The sequence below is a fragment of the Falco punctatus genome (assembly GCF_963210335.1).
Source record: "Falco punctatus genome assembly, chromosome: 20".
Lineage (NCBI taxonomy): Eukaryota > Metazoa > Chordata > Aves > Falconiformes > Falconidae > Falco > Falco punctatus.
Window position 1 is genome coordinate 4558828 of NC_137600.1, and position 19938 is coordinate 4578765.

The 19938-nt window shown below is 43.7% G+C and overlaps 1 protein-coding gene across 2 annotated transcripts in view; it reads left to right on the top strand.

Moving 5' to 3' along the window:
• The window catches only part of UNC5D (unc-5 netrin receptor D), a 214927-nt gene that overhangs the window by 16671 nt on the left and 178318 nt on the right, over window positions 1–19938 (top strand). For both annotated transcript variants that reach the window (XM_080370205.1, XM_080370206.1), the window contains exon 1: window positions 1–18814. This exon is cut by the window's left edge and continues 16671 nt beyond it. In XM_080370205.1, coding sequence (XP_080226331.1) covers window positions 18718–18814 — 97 coding nt within the window. In that variant the 5' untranslated portion in view covers window positions 1–18717. The remainder of the gene's footprint in view (window positions 18815–19938) is intronic.

The following is a 19938-nucleotide window of genomic DNA, read 5'->3' on the forward strand; positions in this document are numbered from 1 at the left end:
AATGGAGTCTGGAACATGCACACCTTTCTCTGATGCAGCTGACACTGGCCACAGTCAACCAGCATCCTACCAAAGAGATTCTTTCCAGGCACTTAGTAAGTTTCTGGCTGGCTGTGAGCTCAGCTGCCCTGTCTCACAAATTGTATTACACATATTTTGAGATGATTTGGAAAAGAAGGGTGTCTGCAAAACACAAGTGATACAAGTTAATTTTAAGACTTTTTTTTTCTTCCTATTTTCCCTAGCCAATCACTAAGAACAAAATGCTGATGTATTGGTGACAGGAACTAGGATGAATGAATAAACTAGACTTGTACATATGGGACTTGAAGCCAAATAATGTAGGAAAAATATGCATGTGAAAAGATAACATTCATGACTGAAGACAGATATTGGAAAGCATGCACTGTTTAGATCACATAGAAGTAAAGGTTAAACGGGTCAAATAGCATCATATGTCAGTAAAAGGAGAGATACCAGAGCCAAGACTCTGTGAACAAAAAATCTATTTAGGTCAAAATCAATTTTAGGAAGAATGGCAAACAGTTTAAGTAAAATAGAGCTGCAAGGCTTCTACAGCCCCTTGCAAGCTTATTTTAGTAATGACCGCATCTCTGCAACCAGAATTGGGTCATTGTAATAGATTGTTGCTTCTCAGATATGGTATAGAGAACAAATGCTACCAACAACTCCTGGTACAAATATTCCTGGATGAAATCCAAAAGCAGCCTTTCCCAGCTCGTCATTGAACCACCAGGAGGCAAATGCTGATGTCTTTGTGTCTAGCACTCGTGAAAACTTCAGAATTCTTCTCACAATGCACATTACATGGATTCAAAAAGGGCCTTTTGCTGCCTCAGCTGTAAGGATTGGCAAGGCCAGCTGCAAGACAACAGCAATACTTTCAGGGTTTGTTAGTTTGAACTGTTTCCACAAACTTAAAAAAATGTCAAGAAAACCTCAGGGTCTGAGCAGGAGACCCAGCACAAATCCAGCGGACAAAGCAGCAAGGGTTCCCCTATTTCACTTATGCGTAGGTGACGTCAAAGCCAGACGCCAGCATTACAACTGCGATCTAGCTTAAACAAAACCCCAGGACCTCAGTTCTGTGAGACACTCAGTATTGTGCTTTCAGGCGTTCAGGACACTTGCTCCCATCAGTGAAGGCCAGCTTTGTCCGGTTCCCTCTCCTCCATCGGTAGCTGGAGCAGCTGCAGCGCCTGTCAATGAGAAGCCAGCCAGGGAAGGGCTCCGGTGCTTGCTGCACTCAGAAAGAAATACGGAAACATCAAACAGAACCCGTACCTCTTTTAAATTGTATCAGCATTTGTTATCCTATCAAAATACATATGGATGAGGAAGATAAAACTATTTTTTTGAAGACTACTTCATTAAGTTCTGATTAATTTATATAATATACCTGCTACTGTTCTTTATTTTATTGTGAATATCATTATCAGCTGCCAAATTCCTTTAGTGACTTTCCTTTCATGATTTTTTTTGAGATAAACCAATGCATTTTAGAGAAGCTACAGACACCTTGAATCTAACATTTGACCAGGAAACTGTATTCTCTCATGCATCTTCAGTTTGAAAATTATTTGGGGTCTGAATGAACCCCTCTTAGTAGCCTTTTATTACTAGTTGGACTACTATTGAGTTTAGTAGAAGGGGAAAGATAAGTTTAGGAAGAGGAGCTCCGTTCCCAAAAAAGGAGGTTTGTTGCTTTATCTTTGGATAAGTGGAGATAGGATATGCAGGAACTCCACAAAGGCAGGGAACTCCTGTTCTCCAGCTGAGCTATGTTTAAGGGTCCACAGGTGCTTTCCACCCATTGCAGTAGTTAAGTAGAGGCAGCTGTGTGTGTGCGCGTTAAGCCACCTGATGGTGTTAGATACTGCCTTCTCTTGTGGGGAGAGAGCATGGTGAGGGAGTTAATGCAGCTCAGCTGATGAATGGTAACTAATGAAGCCAGAGTGCTTCAGCTGTTTGTGATCATCTGTACAGACCCCAGACAACACCACTCCCAAAGTAGTTTAAGCTCTTTGTTTAGGTTCCCCAGCAGAGGAGGATATTTAATTAGCTGAATAGCGTGGTAGGGTTGTTCCTGCTACTCGTGTAGTAACAGACAGAGTAATTAAAAATCAGAAAGATACTCAGGCTGCACTTTATGGGTTTTTTCCCTCCCTGATTCAGAACTTGTCTGTTAGTAGCTGTGGAGTCACAGAAGCATGGCTTTTCAGCATGGGGTAGGCACACCAGCTTGCTCTGTTGCATTAGTTCTGTGCTTGCTTGGAAGAACAAATATGGCTTGTGGATGCACGGATGTAGTTACCTGAAAAAGAAAAGGTTGGGTTTGGTGCCTGTGACACCAAGAAACCTGCGGGAACCCAGGGCTGCGACACAGCTCTGCCTCCTTTGGAGTTGCTGAGTGTTTGTTCTGGCTGTGCAAAGACCAGACCACCTCGAGGGGGCTGTCAGTTTATTTGGCTGAGTCAGAGAAGTGAAAGAATAAAGTCAAAGTATAGAAACCGCAGTGTGGCAATTCCCTCCTACTGCTTCTGTTCCACAGGAGATCGTTAAACCTTAAAGGTAAGAGAGATGCTGTAACCCTTTCTTCCTTGTGTCCTAAAAACTAATGGCTGTATTTAGAAAAACAAATACAGTCACTTTGGTTTTTAATGAGACTTTTGAAAATGTACTTAAGAACCTGTCATCTCCCAGGAGTTAATTGATATTAAAATTGGTATTTCTCCTACTAATAAATTACAGGAAAGGAACAAAACTTTCCACAGGGAAACAGCATCCAGCAACTCCTCTTGCTCTCTCTGCTCTGGCTTTCAGCACAGAGCAGTGACTACATGCTGCAGTGTGACCCCAGAGAAATAAGGGATTTCGTTGGAGTGTGGTTTTCACTCTGTCGTCCCCCAGTGATCTAACGGAGTTTGTTTAATAACATTTCCTTTTGTTCTGGCAGATAATCATGGGCTGGCCCAGATAGCATCACAAATTTGCTCCTTTCTGATAATAGGATCTTATCAGGGCTTCAGCAGCATATAGCATTTTACAGGATATGGCTTTAATTAAAATGACAATATGGGACAGCTGAGGTTAGATTCCCTAGTCTGGCATCTTTGTAACGTCAGGGACAGGGTAATAAATGTCTTTCATCTGGTATTAGAGAGAAGGCAGAGAACTATTTTGCTGACATATTAATCATCTATTGCTGCAGTTACTGCACTTGCATGGTCTAAGGTAAGCTGTTTGTGAAGGCATGCAGGAACTATAGACCCTGCTGATGGGTCCCAAAATGGGCCAAAACTGAAATGGCAGGGGTTACGCCTTTCCTTTCCATCATTAGTGATGGGAACCTCGGGTCTTGTGATGTGGAACACAAGACTATCGGAGTTCCTTGCAAGTCTATGGCTGTTCCTCCAATACCTTCTGTGTTTGAGCTGCATATAACAGGCAATGTGGTTCGAGCCTGTGCATGCTATCACAAAAGAAATAAGCATCGTAAGCGGTATTTCTAAGGTAGTGGGGTGGTTTGGAAAACAAGCAGTGTCCTCTACTCACGGTTCATCAACTTTGCAATTCAGAAATTATGAAAGACTGAATTTGCCTGGCTCTGAAAAAACAGCTGGGGGAGGGGGACATATTCTATGCACAACACAGTGCACAAGTAGATTTATAACTTGAAGCTAGTTCTTCGGCGCCTTACATCAGATCTGTGCTGGTGCTGAGTGCTTAGGTAGATGAGAAGCTTTTGGCAGCTCTGTGAACACACTCTTGAATGCCCCATACAGTCAAAGTTCCAACTTCTTTAAAGTTCACATATCAGAATTCACAAATCAATAGTAACCCCCAGCCAGGCGAAGGTTCCTTATCTTTGTGCTACTTAATGCTTGCTGCTAGAGAAATCAGGCAAGGGATAGCGAGTCCTGCCTTATCTGTAGCAAAAGGCTGGCTATCAAAAAATCTGCAATATGCAGAGCCTCACCTCCTCTTCCCATCTGCCATCTCAAGAACTCTGCAGTCCTTGTTCCTACTCCCCAATTCAGTTTCATATTGACAACAGCCTGTTCTCCCTCGCCCTGTCCATCAAAGATCAATAGGAGACAGTGTTGTACTGCTGGTTACGGACCTTGCCGAGATTGTGATAATGTTGATAGCTGATGAAAGAACAGGAATTTTTTCAGTAACAATTCCCTTCTGGAAAGGGTTGGTTCCTTGTAACCCCAGCTTCCTAACCAGCAAGGGGCCCCAGAAGTCCTAGGAGACAGCGTGCTTGTGCAGGACTTGATGTCAAACCTAATTTTCAAAGCTGCTAGCTAGCTGCAGTCATCTCTTAACTTCTGGAAGTTTTCAGTCTTTGAAGGTGCAACTGTGACACAGCAACACATCAAAGCAGGCATCTACCTTTAAGCAAGTTGACACACTCTAAGTTTTTTCAAGTACTAAGCATCTTCTAAATTGGAATTTCATTCTCTTAACACCATGACACGATCAAGGCTAGTTATACGATGTCCTAAATAACAAGAGATGACAATGGATGAAAAGACACCAGAAATCAGCTGACTTAAGGGAAACTAATTACTTTTACTCAGCAAAGCTGAAGTTAATACTTTTGAAGCCTTGAACCACCTGATAGAAACCTCTTAAGAGAAGGAATTTTTCCTAATAATCTTAGCAGTTTTTCTTGCTGTGTTATATTCCTTTGTATTTTGTAGCTTTAAAAAGCTAAATAAAAGTGCTTTATATCCTGTTATTATTGGCTTTGAAATCAGAGGTTAAAGAAAATCACTCAAAGTAGTTCTCTTCCTGAATTTATAGGGTTTATTCCCTTGCTGAATATCATGTTCTGAAAGCCTGATGTGATTTTCTACTTTGGTGCTATAATGTAATACACAATAATTAGATTGGTTTTAAATGTTTTCATGTCAAGGTCATGTCACTTGCAGTGCAAATTTCACTTACAGAACACTGGAAGAATTGGTTTTGTGTTTTACTCTGCAAAGCTCTTGGATTTGTTAAAATATATGTGTAAGTGTGTTTAACTGCATGTGAAATACAAACTTCCTATTAAAAAACATCTGTGTTCTGATCTGGAGAGCACAAATTGTGCTGTGAACTGAAGCACTGTAGACTTTCTGTTACTGTAAGAACTTTATTGCAAGTCACAGCTTTGCCTCTAATCCAAGTGCAGTCTCCTGGTAATACCTGGTTGGAGTCACATTTGCAGCTTAAAATATAGTATTTGGCTTAGAAATGTGACATGTCTTTTTATCTTAGTTCATTACAACTACCCTTTAAATAATCAGTAATTACTATCCTTTAACCTTTAGTTCTAACTTGAGACAGCAGTTATTTAATATTATTGTATCTTAACTGTTAAGGAAAGTAAAAATCTGTATTTCAAAGCAATTTACTTTTAAGTTTTTATCATATGATGTGTGCTTCTAATATCTACTTTTTTTTTTTTTTTTTACCTGGACTGTCATCTTCTGCCTCCCTTCCTCGCAAATCTTCTTTATAGCATGATCAAGGAATTGTCTACTTCAGCTACTTGTGCTTGGAGGCATAAAGAAGACTCAAAGCATGAAGTGCCCTGGCTGGAGGCTAAAGGAAAAACTCCATGGTAAGCACTACACATCTCAAAACTATGTACTTCAGTATGTGCTCTGGGTTTTGTTGTGTTACATCTTTTGCAATGAAAGGTCATATTTGAATTGATATGATTCTAATTATCCCATTCTCTGGACTTATATTACAGTCACACTTAGATTCTCCAAGCAAAAGTTGGAGCCTTGCTTTGTAGAAATTATGCAAAGTGTGAGATGATGCCTGACCCAAGTGCACTGGGCTTTAAATGTGTAACAGAGCCCCAGAAACCAGAGGGGAGATGTGACTTGGAGTGAACTGACCTGCCCTGAAGCCTTCAACCAGGTTAGTGGTCTCCTGCAGCCCAGCCTAGTGGCCTAGTGTTCTTTCTTCTATTTATTATAAGGAAGAATAAAAATAAAACAAAAAAACACCAAAACAAAACCAAAAAGCCCACCTCCAAACCAAAACAAAATACCAGTGACTTCAGATAACTTATCCATGAATTTTGAGGGAATGTTTGACCTTGAATCGTTCTTCAAGAAGTGGAGTAGGAGCAGGAGAGTTAAATTTTCATTTGTCTAGGTTGAAATTCCATTTTCAGTGTCATAATTGTGTTTGTTACCTGTTTGGGAGTTATAATCCACTTACAGAAGTTGAAATACTTCTTGTAGGCCCTGTTGCCTACTATAAAAGTGAAAGAAGAATTGTGTGTGATGAAATGCATTCAATTCTTTTAATTGTTTTGCAATGACAAATACCTGAACTATGGGAGAAAAGGGTCGAAATCATACTACGGGTGAGTTTTATGCACTGCTTAGTTCCAGTACAGAGGTAAATTGCACTCAAATAAAACATAAAATGTGCATGCTTTAAATACTAAAAATATATTGTAAGCAAAGTATTTCCTCCTCTGTCTCTCTGCCAGCACTTGAATATAGGGATGTATTTTCATGTACTAAAGCACATGTGTTTGTAAATCCTTAAGATACTTTTAAGATTAGAGGAAATTTCTTTTCTGTTGTTAACAAGTTTTCCTGGTAAAACACCCAACACATGAAGTCAGGTCTTGATAAGAAAAGCAAAACCCCCTGCGTTCCCCTTCTTTCTTTTCAGAGCGTGGGGAGTTTTCCCTAAAGCCTGAGCAAATTCTCCTTCATCTTTCGCAGAAGGCCACTCCCGCTAAGCCACTGCCTTTGCGGTCTCTTGTGTGATTACTTGTGACAGAGTTCATTGTATTTTGTTTGAGAACATAATTAAGTCTGTAGCGCGTGACAGCCGGCTGGCTGGGCCACGTCGCGGTGCTGCTGCTTCCCCCGCCGCCAGCCCCGGCACCGCTGTGCTGCCGTGCTGCTTGGCTCTACCTCGACTGCAAACTTCCCGGGAAAGGTCCAGATGATCCAGGTAACTTCAGCCGAGAGTCTGGCTTGGGTGGTGCAGTGGTTTGCATCACTGAGTGTTCTTGCCGGTGACGTTCCGATGTCGCCAAGGCTCTGAGCTGCGTGCCATTGGGTCTGTGCACCAGGGAGGCAGATCTTACTGGCCTTTACTGGTGCTCGGGAGGGTTTGTACACACGGTACTAGAAGGACTGCTCTTAGTGCACCTGGGGCCCGTTTGCATTTCAATCTGCTAGATGTCACTGTGATTTTAGTAACTTGCAGAATCTTTTGGAGGTGGTAAAAAAACACCTAGGGCTTGGTGCCGCTTGCAGGAGGGTCTACTAAATCCTGTGCAGCCTTTTATCGGTTTTCACTGTAATGTGTACGTCAAACCCCAGAGAAGCATTTGTATGGCCTGTTCTTGACAGGTGGAATAGGTTAATTCCTCTGAAAAAGAAGCAGTTGGATGTTAAAGAGATTATTGAAATGGTGGACAGGCAGGCTTGCTTTCTACATCCCTATAGGGTGGTTCTCTGATACTGCAAAACGTATGCTAAGCATTGTGCTAGCTGTTATCTAGTGCAAGGACAGAACAGTGTTTTCCACTTGTCCACACCTGCTGAAAACAACAGAAAGAGTTAATTCCAGTAAGCAGCCTCCAAACACTGCAGGCCGATAGGGGATATAGAGTGGGATTCATCTTCACTTTAGCTAAATTGCACAAACCCTGTAAAGTGGACCCAAGACAAATTAGACAGTGAAGTCGTGTCACAGGTTTGCGAGCTTTAACGTCAGAGTGCTGTTATTCTTACCGGTATTGATAGCGTTGTACACGGGAGGCAAGGAACATTGGGTTAAGTTGAAAATGTGAACACTGTCACCACAGCCTATTAAACCAACTGATGTCATTTTCTGTATATATGCAGGATATTTATTTATTTATTTTTTGTAAACTATTTGAGTACATTAGCTTAATTTCTGAGAGATTTCCTCATCAAATGGTCTACTGAAGATGTTGCAGGGTGGGGAGGAAAAGATGATAATGCCCAGCTTAAGAGCATCTAGTATCATGAATGATTTTGAGGTAGAGGGAGTCATCCCATTACATGAACAATATTAGCCACGTATTTTTTTTCACTTCTCGTTTCTTCTGTTTGTTTGGGTTTTTTAGTTGTTGTTGTTGTTGGGGTTTTTGTGGTGTGGGTTTTGGTTGTTTTTTTTTTTCTAGCTTGCAACGGTTCTGCCTCTGAGAAAGTAAACAGGGTGTGAGTCTGGACAGACTCATTAGCCCAGAATTAGAAAGCTCAGAAAAATGCTGCAGAATTTGCTATGACTGCTAGCAGGCCATGAATGTTGTGTGCCTGATACAGTTGTGTGCAGTGTACTCTTATTATTGGATACTAGTAATAGGAATAAAACCCTGTAAAGCTTAATAGGAGCAAAAGCCTGTGGGGCTATCTGAATTTGTCATGTTAGGAATTGTGCTGGGAAACTTACAGGTTTAACAAAATACAGCAAATCTTCTATGCTGGTTATAAAACTCTCTATCAAAATTTCAGAATGTTTGGCACTGTCCAGCAGTGAACTCTCATTTATATTCTATGAGAACTTTTATAAAAAGGAAACTGAACTACAACTTCAAAATGAGAGCTTATGTCGCAAAATCTGCTTTGTCAGAGGACTTTTCAGTGACACCCTCATATGCTGTGCTTCTCCTGATCTAGGAATATGCTGTAATTGCAGTGCTGAAGGACCGTGTTTGCCCCTTCCTGAACATGCAGGCTGAGCTACTGCTATACAGTAATTAAGCAGGATTTTATGACCTAGACCTGTCATCTCCACCCACATGCCACTCCTGGCACCGTGCGTTTCTGTTATGTGGTGAACCACATCAGGGAATTAATCTGATTTGAAGAAAAACCCTTCTTAGTGGCATATTTCATCTGTATCTGTCTTGATATCTGCTGTCTGACGTGGCTTTTCCAGTACTTGTACTGGCATGGCCCTTGGTCTGTAGTGAGGCTGGGAACGAGGAGCTGGGGCAGAGGGGCCAAAAAGTGCTTCTGTTCACAGCCAGCTGCTCGGTGTCAAGCATCACCTGCAGGCTACAGGACTGAAAGTAAATTTTCTTTTATTACAGGGTTTCTTGTTCTGCTGTGCATTTAAACACTGGGTAAAAAACACGATTATACAAAAAAGCACTGAAGCTGAAACATAGAAATAAGTGACTGACAAGTATGTGTCTGTTATCAGAGGGCATGTTTTGTTACAAAGTGGGAGAAGCTGATGTCTGAACAGTCTTTCTCACAGGAATTTCCTCTTAATTCAGGAGCTGGTTGCAATGGTTGTGTAGTTGCCATCTCTCTGCACAGTTGCATCACTTGCTCAGCTGTAGAAAGTCACTGAAAATCTTTTGTCAGTGTTGAAATGGTACCTCATCCCTGCCACGCAACACTTGTTCATCTTGCAGTGGAGTTATATGGATCCTTTGATGTGCTTTTTTAAATTACAGTTGCCTAAGAGATACTTAGTTCCTTTCTTAATTAACATGTTTGAGATTCTTTAATATCTCTCTTTTTTTTTTTTTTCCCTTCAAAATCTTCAAGCAATTGTAGAAGTGAGTGGACGGCCAGTGGATCTGCCACTCTTCTAGACATGTGCTATGTTACACTTCTGCAGCTTCCTTCTCCATCTGTATGTACACAACTGAGTTGGAAGAGGGCAAAATCTTCCCAGCAAGAGACCTATGTGTTGTGGTAGAACTTGGGTGGCTCCATGGCAGGACGTGCTACAGCATGATGGTTTCTCTGCTACAGTGACCTCCGTCGGGGAATGATTTATCAGGTTCTCCACATTCCTGCTGTGGTCCCCAGAACCGTGCATGGGCAGGTTCCTCCACCCTTCTGCAGCCTGGGAAACAGCCTAAGGGACGTGTACTTAGCAGCAGAAACCAGTGCAGTCATCTACCAGAGCAGTGTTCAGGGAGTGGCAAGAGGTTAGCAAGCACACTTCATGAGAATGGTAGGAGCTGTCAATAATTGGGTCCTTTGCCTTCTAATCACGTTAAATGGGAAGAACAGCTTAGCTAGCTCTTTGGTACTTGATTGATACGTGTTAACTGCCACTTTCCAGAAAATGGTATCACTTGCACCGAAGTGGGCTTCTATTGTTTCACTGCCTTGTAGCTGAAATAGTGTTTTAATAGTTGAGGAACTACTCAACTACTTGTTGTCTTTCACACCCGAGATCGTAAAACAGTTGCATTTCATGATGTGTGACTAATTATGAATAATTCAGAACTGTAGTTACTAGGTGGATGCCCTCTGCTTTTGTGCCAGAGATTAAAATGAAAATAATAAAGAAAAGAGTACGCTTCACCCTTTTCCTCTCGTTACTGAAAAGTCATTATTATGTGGCTGTTTCAGAGGCACAATTAGGTAACTTAATAATGACACCTGTGTATTTCCAGTTCTGACAAAATTGCACTTAATTAGGGTAAAAATAATCTCCCATTTCTCATGACTCACCGTGAGGCTTCACGCACTGGTTAGCAAAAAGGGGAGACAGGAACTGCGTGCGATTAGTCCAATAGTTTCGGCAAATCAAAGCAGGGTGAAGTGTCCCTAATCAAGCTAAACACGTTTACAATGTAAATGACCAGTGCCTGCTTCAGCATCTTTCCCCAAGCATCTCATGCTTCGCAGGAAACATGGCAACGTCCAGCCTAAAACTCAGACTGGCTCATTAGCCCTAGTCTGGAGCACAAGCCTCTTACCTGGCAAGTTAGCTGATGATCTTTGCCAGGTTCCATCCAAGGATTTTCTGGCCTTTTCAGGTTGGTTTTGGGTTTTGTTTTGGTTTGATTTTTGGGGGGGGAGGTGGGGAGGAGTGAGGGGGAGATTCAGCTCTCCAGTTATAAAGGAACTCCTTTATGTGTTTCTGTTGTCTTATGACCTGTGGTTCTATCCATCTGCATTTGATGACCAGACTGCAGTCGTGCGTAGTTACTCAATATCTCTCAGCCTTCACTGGTTAATTGCCAGAGGGAAGGTCTTGGTGGATTCTGCTTTTCAGTGCTGTGTAAGTTTGGATGGGAAAAAAAAAAAAAAGGTGGCAATAACTTCCCACTTGATGAGAAGGTTCTGAACTTATTCAGTAATAGCTTTTTGAGAATAACGCTGCCTCTGACTGAGGCTGAAATAGCTAGACATGTCACTCACTTTTTCCTGTGCTGGCAGAACAGAAACAGACTTGCCCAGTGTTTCTTGTCCCTTGCCCTCTAACTACGCTCTTGCTCACAGACAGTAGCATCCCTGCCAGCTCTGAACTGCACAGCAATGTCTGCAATGTTTTGAAGAATCTCTCAGATAGTCTCTTACTGCTTGAACGTGTAACCTTTTTTCTTTTTTTCTTAACCACAAATTACAGATAGCTAAGCTCCTGAATTGCTTGTCTAATGTCCTGCTGCTTTTGATTTTCTTTGTTTGCTCTCAAAGCACACCTTCTAATGCATGTGCATCTCACCCTTGCATCATCTATTTATTGTCGTGCACCTCCTATTCCAAGTAAAAGTTCAGACAGGAAGATCTGAGCCAGGATGCGAAGTCTGGAATAGATACTCAGTGAGTGACTTTAAAAGGTGGGGAGTACCGGTGAAGCGTGCTTTCCGTTTGCAGCCCGAGCCCTTTGTACAGAGGTTAGAGCATATTGAATAACTACCCTCTGCCTGTAATCCAGCTGCAGCCACAAGAAAAATGCCTGGATGTGTGACGAGTGAATGTAGGTGGGATCAGTATTGCTTTATGTGGAGAAATCTAAAAGGGCATGGAAATAAAATAATAATTAATGCTCAAGTAGGCATTCTTCTTTGTCCAATTGAAGGAAGTGCTGCAGGTAAAATTTCAAGTGCATCTGATTTCTCCAAATTGCAAATCAAGGAGTGAATTAGGTATTAAGATTATGACATTTTCTAAATGCCTGGGTCTTATGATTCTTAAAATCGATTAGTGAAGTTCAGATGTTCCTCACCCCCTTGGCATGTTAATCCATGTTTTCCTATTTGTATGCACAGCCAACCACTTCAGCATTTTGCTTTTTATCAGATTAACTTTGCTGTGTGGTGTCTGTCGATTTTTGGAATGAGTAAACACAGGAAAATGCAAATAGTTTGTATTGTATTTCATCTTAGATTAATCAATATAAAAATGTTTACATTTAATTTTAAATCTAAAAAAATTAAAAATAAGATAGACTAATTCATCAGAAATGATGGTTTGTGACAGCTGAAATGCTGACTTCACTTTAAAGCAAGTGGGACAGAATTGTTTAAAATAACATCATGGGCTTTTTTAAGGCTTCCCTCCCACCCCATTTCTGAGGAAGCTGAAGTTTATCCTTTGGAATAAATGTATTTCTATAACTGTTTTATTTATATGGAAATAAAATAACACAAAACTTGAAAGCAACACTCTCGTTTCAACTTACTAAAATGTAGAATAAGGAAAAAGCTTTCTGAAGTAAAGCAAAGCAGAGTTAGGTTCCTTGCAAATAGTGAGACTACGTTATGAATTGGAGGTAAACATGCTACTGTGATTTCCTGATGGAAGTTAAAGCAGAAATTGGCATACGTACCTGTCACTCTTATGGTACTCTGTCCAGCAACGAGTCGGGGTTATACTGCAGAACAGAATAATGCAAAAATCCTGAGATTCTCTGAAGTAAGTCTTACTAAGCTTTAGAAAAGTAGATATGAGCTTTTTGACAGGAAATCTAAATAATATATTCCGATATGTGTGTATATACAGTAAATTATTCAGCCCCTAGATGTCCTAATGCAAAGCTGCAAATCCAATGTGAGCAACGGTGCACAAAAGGTACAAAGCTGGGACTGAAAACACGTAGATGATCTGGTTTTAGCTTATGTACTCTCAATTACTAGAATACCGCTAAGAGACTGTAAAACGCAACTGAAAATGAAACTCTTCATGGAAGGCTTATATGCAGGCTGTGGCTGACTGATTAATTGCCCCATCATATGTATATGTTATGTTTTGATACTGGTATAGCAGATGCTATGGCAACTCAGTCCGTTAGCCATTGTTTCCAAGTACTGCATTTCTGGACCCAGTATTGTATCTTGCTGCTAAATATTTTTGTTGTGCTTGGGGTGATAGGTCGTACTATTTTGTAAGATTTTACAAAGTCACGTAAAGATACAGACAGTTCTAGAGGAAACGCATCCTTGCAACCCTGATCTTATGGCGAGGAGCGAGGAACATTGCACAAGAGGAGAAGAAAATGATAAAACGGTTCTTTTATATACTGTAGTTTTTTAAATGTCTATGTTATAAGTTGTGGAAATGCAAGACCCTCATTTTGAAGTTGCGTGCTCTGCCCACCGAATATCCCAGCTCTCACGGGGCTGGCAGCGCACAGAACTGCCTGCATGACGCGCGCAGTGAAAGCAGCTGTGGCAGAACAGGTATGCCATGCTTAGGAAGAGCTTTTGAGGCAGACCTTGTTGCAGAGATGGAGAAATGGTTGGATAGAACTAATACCTGGCCATTGTTGTTTGTTGTTGGCCTGGCAGAGCGCATTCTTTAAAGGGAGAGGGATAAGGGACAGTGTTCTTTAAATGTCAGGGGATCCAAAGCTCCTCACTAATACATCCATCTCTGTATTTTGTTCAGAGACAGCCCTGTAGAAGAGCACAGAGGCAGCTATATACTATCATAAACTTGAGGGCAAAGGTAAAAGAACAGGTTGAATTTCAGCTGTGTTTCTGCATATTCATGATGTCTTGTGGAATGCTACACTCATCCGTTTCCCCTGTGTGTTTGGTGCATAAGAATAGCTTTGCTGGTCAGACTCTTAATGGTTCATCTGCCCTGTAACCCATCTCTGAGAGAAGTACTACACGCTTACACAAAGTATAGTATACTTTTCATGCTCTCATAATTTGGCCATTGATGTACAGGCTCTTCCCAGACTGGAGGTTGCTTACACAGTATATTGGGTTTAATATTCACTGATGTGCTTCTTGCCCATCAGTTTGGCTAGTTCCTTTTGAGCCCTGCTCTCGTGTCCTCTAGGATTGCTTTATAAAATACATGTGTAGGACTCTGAAAGATCTCCACAACTGAAAATGTATCAGGCTGGAGTTACTCTTCAGTAATGATCTAGAGCACACCTGTGTGGTCCAGGAAGCACTCCTTTTACATTTGGGCGATCCAAATACAGACCCTACTGTCAAAATGTGTGGAAAACTCAAAATCAAGCTATAACTGCTGTGAGCAAGTAGTATCTTGAACCACACTGTGGAAGATAGGGACCCTTAAGACACTAATACCATCTCATACGTCCTGTACAGCCTTAGAACACGTATGATGGCGGCTCTCCTGTCCTTCAGGTGCTAAAGCACTTCATTTATACTAGCATCTACAGAACGAATGCATTGTTTGTATTCTATGTTTGGAATGCAGTGGAGAGAAAACTGGATTGTTTTCCTTTCTTCTGACACATGCACGCACACCTCGGTCTTCAGACCAAAAGAATGCCTTCTCAGTACATGGGGAGTGCTGAGAGCTACCACAGGGGAATTTAATCCACATTTACCTTTGCTACATGGCAAGAACTTGTAATAAATCATGTGAGCCCAGACTTCCTCTTTTTCTTACATTATCACAGACTGGAGCCATTTCTTTAGTCTGATGCCATAAAATGAAACACCCGATTCAATGGAATGCATTTTGAGGACAAAGGCTTGACCCTATGTTATTTCTGTGTGTAATCAGACTGGGGGCTTGTAGGTACTGCTGAATCAAACCAGGTAGTATCACAACTTGCTTAGAATTAGGGCTCTTCTGGGGCTGTGGGTCATTTTTCAGATCCCATTTTGTTTAGGATGCGAGAGAGAGAGAAGGGGAAGGATAAATCTTGGAAATATGCTAAAAGCAAGTAGGATTTTTCTTTTTATTGGCTTCTTCCACTACAACTGAGCCCGCTCAAAGTGCTTCACATAATTGCACAATTTATTTGTTGTTACAGTTGGATGTTCCTGCTTGCTCCTGAGTGAGTTGCCTCTTGTACGCATGTGAATACTTGCATTAGTGCCAACTGGTATGTGTCTAATGTTCTCTGTGATATACATCAATGATTTAGAAGCATTTATTCTCCTTTTATCATTATATATGGTAAGCAGAACAATAGTACGTTCTAGCAGATTCCAGTGCCATCTCAGGTATGTTTATATTTGCAAGAGCTGCAAAATGAAGCAGCTGTCTTTTCATCTGCTCCTGAGAGTTTGTCAGCAATGACCCTCCCCCAGCTTATTATCTGACAAACAGGTGAGGTGCATTCTGATTTATTGCAAATCACAGGTGGGTTACTCCAAGGTCATACATCAAATAAGAAACAAAATGTAATCACCTGGCTGCAAATTTTTATGTTGCTCTTGAGAAGAGAGAGAGAGACCGAAAGCCCCTTTGCAAACTCAGCTGGAACATTCTGCCGAGCTTCCAAGGTGGAGGAGGTGATTTACTTTTTTATTTTTCTTTACTCCTTTAGGCTGTAGTTGTACAGTTTATTGAAAATTATTAGGGTATTGACATATTCTAGCTAGAAGAATTTACTTCACGGTTGTCAAGTGCTGTATGTTTAGTAAGTTAATGTGGTTGAAGACTGTAGAAATCTCTTCAGCAACCAGCTCAACGGCACATCCGAGAGGTGACCTGAGATGCAGAGAAGTGGGGAAAAATGTGCTTAGAAGCATCTGTTGAGTGAGGTGGTGGGCAGAGCTGGAGATCAGAGTTGAGGCTTTCAGTTACAGATTCTGCCTGTCCCTCCTGTAGGCACTTTCCTGCTGCCTGGGTATATGGTTGATGCAATTAAGGTATTCAAGAAAGTTGCTTTGGTTTTCTTTGTTTCTCTTTTCTAATTTCTGTTTATGTTGTTTTCAGCAGCTGCACCAGTCTTTAGACTTTCCAATTCTAGGAAGTCTAGAATCCCAGATGTGGAATATAGACTTTGTCAGAAAATGAATATTGCTTACTGTAAAGTTTAACCCTTGAAGTGCTAGAGAAGAACAAATGTCTTCCTTGCAGCATTTTCAGCTTCTCTATTAATTTTTCTTAATTTTCCTCCATTGATGACATTAATCCACTTTGGCTCGATTCCTGTCTTAGCTTTCATTCTTGCTTACACCCTGGTATGAAAAGTAGATTCTTGCTTTCCCTGTGACTTTCCACTTGTTGAAATGCTGTGTAAATAGTCCCCATTTATAGAAATACAGCAGCACGTTGGGCTGCCATAGCATATATCTAGCTTTGTTTCTGTAAAGTGCTGTGCGTTATCAGTGCGCATCGGTGCTTAAAGGACGTGTAATTTCATCTTTAGCTGATTTCACCAGCTCAGACTGCCACGTGCTTCCCCTGCCCTGAGATTTTAACTTTGTGGAATATTCTTATTTATGTTTCCAAGTGCACTGATTGGAGTTACCAGCTGTTGCCCTTTTTTCTACTTTTGCTCTCTCTTCCCAATCATAATTGCATTATAAACTGAGAGCTGGATATTTTTATCTAGAGCACCAAACACGGACTTGGTGGCATAGGCAAAAATAGATAATTAGATAAGCTTGAAGCAAAAGTGGCTGTATGTGTGTGCTAGAAAATAGCACTATGTTGCTGACACGCTAAGACTTTAAAGGCAGTATGCTAGATGCTCTGACGTTTAAAAACTTTCCTGTGGAGCTTCTGAGTTCTGCTCCCCAATGTTTTTTTGTTTTGTGTTTGTGGGGTTTTTTCCTTTCCTTGGAACCCATTGAATGTGGAGAATGATCTAAAAGGCTGTTGAAGAAAATGTATTTTTCATATATTTGCTCTCTGCCTTTGCAGCTTTGCTCTTCATTGTGAGCTGAAGTCTAGCAAACACATGATGGAAAGGGAATAAGATCTTCTGATGTGATGTTCTGGGATATTGATTTTTTTCCTCTTAAAATTCTGTTTACAAATTCCTTTTGCTTTAATTATTTTCTCCTGAAAACAGTACAAAGCTAGCCTGCAGGAGGACCAATTGACAAGCCTTGTTCTTAAATATATGTAACTAACCCTACTGCATTTTTCCTGAATTTATCAGTCAGGGATTTCAGAACATTTTGTAAATAGTAACTGAGTCCCCCTCAACTTGAGATATGTGCACGCTTTAGGTTTTGTGGAGCTGGAGCAGAGTGAGCTTCAGTGCAATTGCTCGAGTGTAAAGCATGGATGGGAATAAACCCTGCCGTCTGACTCTTGCGGTCTTGGCACCTGATGAAAACAGAGTTTATTTCCAAAAGAAAAGGAAATGGATAGCAAACATGGTATTTCAGGGGTATGAACGTTGTAATAGCTTGGCTAGGACTATTCCGTGTTTGGCTTCCACGGCAATAACTTAGTCACAATAATACAAACGTGACCCATTTGTTCGAATCCTGCAGCGTGGTAGGAATCTCACGGTGAGATACTTTGTTAGTCTGAAACCTCATTTTGTACCTTTTTCTGCTCTATTACTGCAGCTTTTGCATCCCACTGAAGCACTTGACACCCCAAGTTCCGCTGTGGCATTTTTCCCTTTCCTCCCCCACTCTGCCCCCACCCCTAGGGTAAGGACAACCGTGCTAATGCCCGGAATGGGGTGTGTTGGTCGAGGGCTGCTCCGGCAGCCTCCCTGTTCCGGGCGCTACCCTGGATTTCTGATTTCTTATCGATCAAATCTATCCAGAGTAGGAACAGCAGCAATTTCACTTGAGCAAACCGGTGATTTTTTGGCCTTATAATTTGCTTGGATGTGTGTCATCCTTCCTTATCAGGTATGCAATAAAAATATTTATATGCAATTAGTTGGGGGGGAAGGGAGAGTGAAACAGTGACACTCCTGGCAAGAAAAAGAATTTTTGATCACAGGACCATGCAATATTAATAAAGATGGCACAAAATGTGTTTGCTTTGAGTGTGGGGGATGGCTGTTGTAGTATTTTCCTCATGTTCTTGTTAACAGTAGTACTTCCTTTTTTTTTTTTTTTTTTTTCTTTTTTCTTTTGTTGTTGTTGGTTAAGGGGTGTGTGACTGTAACGGGGGAAGAGCGGGGGCAGCGTGTCCCCCTCCCCGGCACGGGTCGGGCACAGAGTGCGCCCGGGGGCAGCTGCGCCTCCACCCCCGCGGAGGGGGCACGGGGTCCGAGTCCGACCGCGGGGGGAGGCGGGGGGGGCTCGAGGCGCACCTGCCCCCCCCCCCCCATCCACCCCCCCAACTACCCCCCCAACCACCCCCCCAACCATCCCGGCCCCGCGCTGCCGCGGCAGAGCCCGCCCAGCGCGCGCCTAATTGGCTGCGGGGGCGGGGCGGCTCATTAGGGCTGCGGGCGCGCGCGCCGCTCGCGAGCCGGCGGCGGCTGGAGCGGGGAGCGGAGCGGAGCGGAGCGGCTGCACCGGCACCGGCACTGCCCGCCCTCGCCTCGCCCGGCCGGGCGCGGGGCGCCTCCCGCCGCTGCGGGGAGGGGGGGAGAGGGGAGGCGGGGAAAGAAGGGGGAAGAGGAAGGAAAAAAAAAAAAAAAGCCAACCAAACCCCTAACCCACCAAAAAAAAAAAAAAAATAGAAAAAAAAAAAAAAGAGGCGAATTGTCTGGCTTGAGCTCGGCTCCGGAGGGACCGCGAGGAGCTTTGCATCGCTCCCGCCGCCGGCGGCGCGGGGCTGCGCGGCCAGGATGGGCGGCGGGGCCGCGCGGAGCAGCTGCCCCCCGCGCCCGGAGCGGCGGCTGCTGTTGCTGCTGGGGCTCTGCAGCTGGACGGCAGCGCTGCGAGGTAAGCGGGCACCCGCCGCCCCCGGGGCTCGCCTGTCCCCCCGGCCGGGCAGCCCGCAGCCGTGCCGGCGGCAAGTTTGCAGGGGGGTGCGGGGTGCGTGTGTGTGGGGGTGGGGTGGGGGGGTCCCACCGGTTGCTCCGCGCGCGCCGGCGGTGCTGCCGCGTGCGCCTTCCCGCGCCTCCGCGGCCGGGGAGAGGGGCGCGCGCCCGACGGCTGTCGCCTGCGGGGCTGAGGGGAGACCCCGGCAGGGAGAGAGACCCCCCCCAGCCCCCCGGGACGGGGACGGGGCGGCCCCTCCCTCCCCCCCCCCCCCCCCCGGGCCGGGGCACCGTGCGCTGCGGCGGGACGGCCCGGGCGGAGCTGCGTGCGGGGGGAGCGAGGGGCACGGCGGCCGGAGCGGTGGTGGCGCCGGTCCCTCCGACCCCGGGAGCCGAGGTAACGTACCGCGAGTGGTGGCTTCGTGGGCAGGGAGGGCTCCAGGCTGAGGTGCACAAGCATCCCTGGGAATCCAGCGTGTGCGTGGATCCTTTGGGCACCGTCTTCGTGACATAGTCACGATAGCCCTGGCGACTTGGGGCTGTCCCGAAATGGTGGGCTTGGGGACGGTGGGTGATGTCTGGCAGCGAGAATCTGATTACCTGGCAGAGAACGCCAGCGCCTGAGGCTGGGTGCGCATACACCTGAGCGCGTGTATTTTTTAACGTACCTGTGAGGTATTTGAGATGCTCAGAGCCCTTTGGTTTTTTAATTAAACTTTTCCCTGGTAAATCACGTGAGTGACACAATCTCTTTAGGGTAAATAGCCCAAGGATGCGGGCAGCTCCTCGCCGGCTGGCATCCCTGACACCTGGGCTGGCGCTGCTGGACTTGTCAAAGTCCTGGGGGTGCCTGGGGAGCAGGGGGCAACCGAGCGTTACCTTATCCCTTCTGCTGTTGGTAAGACATAGTTTCTGTATTTTGAGTCTGTAATCATACGTTTTTTACAGACGGCTTATTTTTACAGAACGGAGTAATCGGACTTGTTAAGTCCTAAAAGATTGCTCTCGCTGTTTGGATGCTAGCACCTCTGCGGAGGGCTCTCTGCGTGCCCATTGTGTCTGTGCTTCCATTTGCTGTTGTGTGCG